This window comes from Phragmites australis, chromosome 9 (genome assembly GCF_958298935.1).
Source record: "Phragmites australis chromosome 9, lpPhrAust1.1, whole genome shotgun sequence".
NCBI classification, from domain to species: Eukaryota; Viridiplantae; Streptophyta; class Magnoliopsida; order Poales; family Poaceae; genus Phragmites; species Phragmites australis.
The window spans coordinates 32315575-32321574 of record NC_084929.1 but is presented as its reverse complement, the minus strand read 5'-3'; the positions used below and the strand labels follow the sequence as shown (position 1 = coordinate 32321574).

The 6000-nt window shown below is 53.2% G+C and overlaps 1 protein-coding gene and 1 pseudogene across 1 annotated transcript; both read left to right on the top strand.

The window, feature by feature from the left end:
- The first annotated feature begins 975 nt into the window (after nt 1–975).
- LOC133929870 (uncharacterized) lies at nt 976–2784 on the top strand. The gene is made up of 2 exons (XM_062376626.1): nt 976–1976; nt 2078–2784. Exons 1-2 carry the CDS (start codon nt 1065–1067, stop codon nt 2642–2644), a joined length of 1479 nt encoding a protein of 492 aa, XP_062232610.1. The 5' UTR covers nt 976–1064; the 3' UTR covers nt 2645–2784.
- LOC133928157 (pentatricopeptide repeat-containing protein At3g62890-like) lies at nt 2716–3589 on the top strand (annotated as a pseudogene).
- The last annotated feature ends 2411 nt before the right edge of the window (nt 3590–6000 follow it).

Sequence of the window (6000 nt, the reverse complement as noted above, 5' to 3'; positions counted from 1 at the left end):
TGTTCTTCTCTTCTCCCTGCTCTCACCTTACTCTCTTAGCGACGAGAAAACGACCTGCTTTGATGCAGTCTGCATGACAGTTACGAACATGACGATGACTCCCCATCTGCTACTGATAATGGCGTCCGACAAATGGGCACCAACCGGTTGTTATGCTAATCTCTGCGAGACCACGACCATTTTGCCATCGTTGGCGTTGCTACGTTACAATAATAGAATCGATCAGAGGACAACAGACGTTCTGTTCTAATCAGAGTTACTGGACACATGTGTTCAATTTTTTTGCCAAATTAGATACTCCGTCTTCATACCTGTGTTTAAATTTTTTTGCCGAATCGGATACTCCAACAACCATATCGGATTCCAATTTGTCTTCCACGTGTTTAAAGTTTATTTAGAAAATCGAACATCTAAATTCAAATCAAATTTCGATATCAGTTTCCGTATGAAATAACATTGGTTCTAACCTATTCATCTTTAGCAGCAGCAGCAGCTGACGACGAGAAGATAAAATATTCACCTTGCAGGTTATATAAAGCATCATAAACAATTGATTAATCTGAACATGCTCTCCAGTGATAGTAGTATCTCTCAGCAATTTTTTTTTTCTTCTTCACTTGGTTTTACTGGAACTAGAGCTCAAGCACAGACTGCAGGGACGGGGATCCCGGACTTCACTCCGCTGTGAGTTGGGAGGAATATACTTAGTGCTACGGTATTCTGGGCAGTAAAATTGGCACAGTATTTCTATACACATTACTTTGTGAACAGTAATCGACTGCAAATAATCTGTAGCGTCTCTCACAAAATATTGTTCCTCTGATTGCACCCAAGTTTGCTCGACTTGTCAGCTCAGTTTGGTCGCTTCCCGCCACGTCGTGTACGGCTAATACCATGCAATCTAGTACACGGAATCATTAAGCAGAACGATCCAAGAGCCACCCTTTATTTAATCGGCGGATTAGTTCTCGGCGAGCTCACACGCAGCGAGTGACTCGCAGTAAGTGGTAGAGCACAGCAGCGAGCTTGCACTTGTCTGGGCAGTAGGCGCGGCACCGGACGTCATGGGCATGGCCGACGCCAACAAGCGCATCAATCTCGCCGCGCCGCTCCTCACCGTCCGGCGCCACGGCGCCGTGGGCGCCGAGGACACGGCCACGGCGCTGCCGTCCTACAAGCCCAGCGAGACGTCGGGCCCCTTGGGCCGCACCTGCGCCGTGCCCTTCGGGTGGGAGCACCGGCCCGGCCACCCCAAGAGCGTCCGCACCCGCCGGCCACCGCCACCACCTCCCACGACGCTCATCGACGAGGCCTCGTGCGTGGCGCCGGAAATGAAGGTGGTGGACGCGGCTGCCGCGCTGGAGGAGGAGCGGTTCTCGGACGCTCGCTCCCGCGATGACATGAGCTGCGTCACCGTCAACTGCAGCGTGACCGGGCTCAGCGACGCCGCGTCCGCCTGCGCCGCGGGGGCGGGGCCCGGCGCCAGAGGCAGCGTCATGATGGACCGCTTCCTGCCGGCCGCACACGCTGTAGCTGCCGGCTGCCCGCAGTGCACCTTCCGGAAGGCCGCGTCCGCCCAGGAGCCCGCGCGGCCGACTGCGGCAAGCGCGCTCACGGGCGACGGCGACAGATCACAAGTGCAAAGGCGGCTGCCTCTCCAGCACATTCCGACGAAACACCTGCCGCCCCTCTCGCCAGAAGACAAGAATGACGACGCCGAATCGGATGCGCCCAGCACCCGGGGTTTCGCGTCCAAGAGGTGCGGGCTGCTCCCCACCCGGTGCGTGAAGAACACCTTGCAGCTCCTGAACCCGGCGCCCGCCATGAGGCGTGGCGCCCGCGGAGCGCGGCGAGGCGCAGGCGGACCGTTCCTGTCCAATGGAAGCAGAAGCCAAAGAGCGATGAATCCACTGCTGCATGGATCGCGAAACGGGCAACAGCAATCGCAAAATACGGGAGGGCACTATCCCGGCATGGTATTACTGTTACATACCCTCATGCTCATGAACTTCACCTGCGTGCCGACGAATTCACTGTCATGCCTGAACAACGCACGTCTTCTTGTGCAACCTCGCAGCAATCCTGGGAGGTCAAATTGCTGCTCCGATCAGGCCGCAGCGGCCTGACAGCACCTGCCACCGCCGTGGCATCGGAGCTGGACAGAACAGTGCGCAAACTCTACAGAGACCGAGGAGCAGAAGCCGTCCACCAGAAGGCTAGCCATCCGGGTTTGCTCCTGGTTCTCGACAGGTCAAGCGAGGAACGCCACAGCTCGTCGGCGCAGAACCTCTCCAGAGCCGCCGAAACCGCGTTGCCGCTGCCGCCTCCCAAAACCTCACGGAACGCCGAGAAGAAACTCAGGCGTGGCGCCGCCGGCTACGGATTCTCGCTGCTTTTGAAAGACGAGGAGGTTGCCGCGGGACGTGAGATCGTGCTGTCGCCGCAGCCTCTGCTCCCATTGCCGTTGCCCAAGTCGCCTTCGGAGTCCTGGCTTTTGCGCGCGCTGCCTTCTGTCTCAACTCGACCTCCTGCGACGTCTTTCCTGGGGCTCCATGTGCAGGCCAGGAAACATGCTGCGTTGCCGTGGTGCTGCGTTGATCATGCCAGGCAACGGCAAATACGTGTGCACGATCTACATAAGTGATTGTTCATGACAAGCTAGTAATATGCGAGGCAGCATCATTAGTCTGCTGCTCCAGGTGCTTATCCAGGAACATGTCGTTAATTTTGTAGTGACGGATTCTTAGTAACCTCAAGTGCATATGTCATTGCTTGTATCTGCAATCTTATCTTTTATATATATGTGTGTATGTATATGCGTCGGTTTCGCGCTCCCTGGTTGAGCCACGCCACCCAAAATTGACGGCCGGTTGGATCGGAGTCAGACGGTAATGGGCTCTTCTCTCCTGTTCGTTCTGGAAGGCCCGTCCTCCGCTACGGTCTCCTCCTCACTGCCTCCGCCTGCTCCACCGCCTCGTCGCCCACCCACATCCTCCGCCTCCTCATCCGCCACTTGCCCCTCCCCTCCCACTCTTCTCACTCGATGCCGCGCTCCGGGCCCTCGCCCCGCGCATCCCCTTCTCCGCCCTCCTCTCCCTCTTCGCCACCCTCCTCCGCTCCCACCACCCGCTCTTCCCCGACCGCTTCTCCTTCCCACCTCCGCGTTCCCGCAGCTCCTCCTCCCCTCCGCGCTCCCCCTCCACACGCATCTCCTCCACCACGGCCTCCTCTTCTCACCACCACCACACTCCGCCAACGCACTCCTCCATTTCTATGTTGCCGCCGACTACCTCCCGACTGCCCGCCACCTGTTTGACAAAAAACCGTCCACAAACATCGCTCTTTGCAACACCATGATGACGGCCTATGCTAGCGCGACGGGTGACATTGATACCGCGTGCTAGCTGTTTGAAGGAATAAGGCTGAGAAATGCGGTGTCTTGGAATGTTATTATCAATGGGTACATGAAGGCAAAGCCTCCCGAGCAGGCACTGGAGGTGGTGCTATGGATAGCGGAGGTCGGGGTGAGGGGACTTTGGCGACCATGGTTGGTGTGGCCATGGTGTGCACTAGGCCGTTTCGAGGATGATACCCTTTTAGGGATGGTAATGGGTGCGGGTTTAGCCAAAACCCCCCTGCCACGAAACCCGAACATCAAAACCCAACCCACACCCGATATGCTAATCGGGTTGAAACGTGCCTCTGCACCCGAACCTGATGGGGACCCAAAACCTGGTGGGGGCCCGTCGGGTCTTATCAACAGACGAGCGTGTGGAGAGGGTGGGCTCAGAGGACGACGCCGGGCATGGGCGCGGGCCTGGAGGGGCGGCACCGAGGGGGTAGAGGCTGAGCACAGAGGGGTGACGCCGGGTCATAGAGGGCCATATGGCTGCGCGGACTGTGGGGGGTGTTGCTCGGTCACCCGGTCGGATGAGGGTCTATCGGGACTCAGGTGAGAATTAGTGTTTAGCGAGGGCAAGTCCACGTGTGGGTTGATGGGCCGGTTGAGAACCAGAGAAGTTGGGCTATCTCGGGTTCCCATGGGTTACCCACAGGGAAGTATCAAACTCGCACCGGCTACAATCGGGTACCTAACTCATCTGACCCATGGTTCGGATTTAGGACCCGAACCCACACCCGTCGGATGCGAAACCTGCAGAGATCCAAACCCATGGGTCTAGTTGCCATGCCTATAACCTTTTGGTATGGACTGCATTTGTTGATATGTATGACAAGGGTCGAGGTCGTAAGGAAAGTTTTTGATCGGCTCAGCATGAGGAACCTAGTATGCTGGAACGCAATGATAATTGGGCATTGCGTGTACAGTGAACCTGATGATGGATTCCGATTTCCATGATCATACCTGATAGTAAAGTAAGGCCTCGTTTTCCATGAGATGATCAGACCAGGTGGATTCCGATTTCTAGGATTAGTTCAGATAGCAACATACTGCTACAACTCCATTTTCAGGTTTATCATATATCTCACTCATGGGCTGCCTTTTCAGGGAATGTGCAACCAGAGGAGTCACTTTCATTGGTATCCTCAGATAGCACTATTGGTGCATGGCCAATCTATATGGGAGTGGTGGGCTTCTTGAAGAAGCCGAGGGCCTCTTAAGAAGTGTGCCAGATGAGTTGAAGGCACGGGCGTTGGGTTGTTTGCTTGGGTTGTGCCGGTTCCGGGTGGAGTGGTGACTTGGGGAACGGATAGCCCTCAGGTTGATTGAGTTGGAACCAAGCAATAATGTTCACTATGCACTCACTGCTTTGTATTGTGTATGCTGCTGCAGGAAGATGGGAACATGCTCACAGGGTGCAACGGACCTTACGTATTTCATATAAATGGCCCAATACACCATCGTATAGGCTCTTTATTAGCAAATAAAAATAATGTACCACAGTTTGGACAACAACCTATGCCTCCTGTTGTGTATAAGAAAAGTTGCATGTGTTTTGTTATCCATACTGTTGTTCATAAGAAAAGTTGCATGTATTTTTGTTTGCACGTAGACATAATCTGGGTGGTTAAGGGTGCAATAAAAGTCAGTAATTTACTGCATTGTTCGTCCATATGTAGCATATTTTATATTTCTTTGTATAAGACTATGCAACTTATTATCAAGGTTTACATTTACCAAAAAAAATATGGCATGGTTTCTTATATGGTGGTTTACCTGTTTGCATGTTATTGACTCTGAGAAATTTAGCTCAGTTGTTATAGCTGATGGGTTCATATTTCATGCACGATACGTTCATGTGTCATTGTCATTGAATAAAAATATCATCATGGTACCAGCATATTGATTTTTCCAAAAAATAAATTGCAATTGGCTATCAGCCTAAACAACAGCAAAGTGTTCTGTTTATACTTTGTAACCTCATAGTCATCTGATTGACTTGTTTGAACATCCATGGTTGAGATCGAGCCATGTAGCAGACGGAGCTGGTGATGTCTCCTTTGCCTTTGTTTGAGTGGTCCATGATAGTCTGAAGGTTCTGTATGTTCAAAAATCTTGATTGTGCTATATAGCCCCACATAGGTTTATTCTCTCTCTGTACTTGTAACATCCCAAATTTTCAACCAAATTCAAAATAAATAAAAATCTTTTGCAAAAGGATCAACTCAAATCATTCTCAAATCAATTTCAAACTAAATATTTCTCTCTCAGCTCAGCCCACCCTCTCCTTTCCTTTTTCTTTTCCTCTAGCCCGCGACTCACCCCTCCGGCCCACTCTCTTCTTGTCTCTGCGGCCCGCTCGCGCCAGCCCAGTCGGCATGTCGCCCCTCTCCTCCTTCTTCCTCCCGCCCTTGCCGCTCGCACACACGTGCTCCCGACCATCTCGATGGACCCCGCTTGCCTAACTTCGTCGTGCCGCCGTCACCACCTTGTCTCCCCTCCCCTCTTTGCAAGGTTGTCGCGCATAGGAGCCGGCGACAAGCACATAGCTCCCACACGGACCAAGCTGTGCATGAGCCTCATCAGGTCGCCGCCAACCA

Bases quoted from the DNA above. Each gene is read 5' to 3' on its own strand.
- LOC133929870 (XM_062376626.1), top strand. From the start codon at position 1,065: ATGGGCATGGCCGACGCCAACAAGCGCATCAATCTCGCCGCGCCGCTC. The intron at 1,977-2,077 runs GTATTACTGTTA...GCAACCTCGCAG, and splicing joins GAGGGCACTATCCCGGCATG to CAATCCTGGGAGGTCAAATT.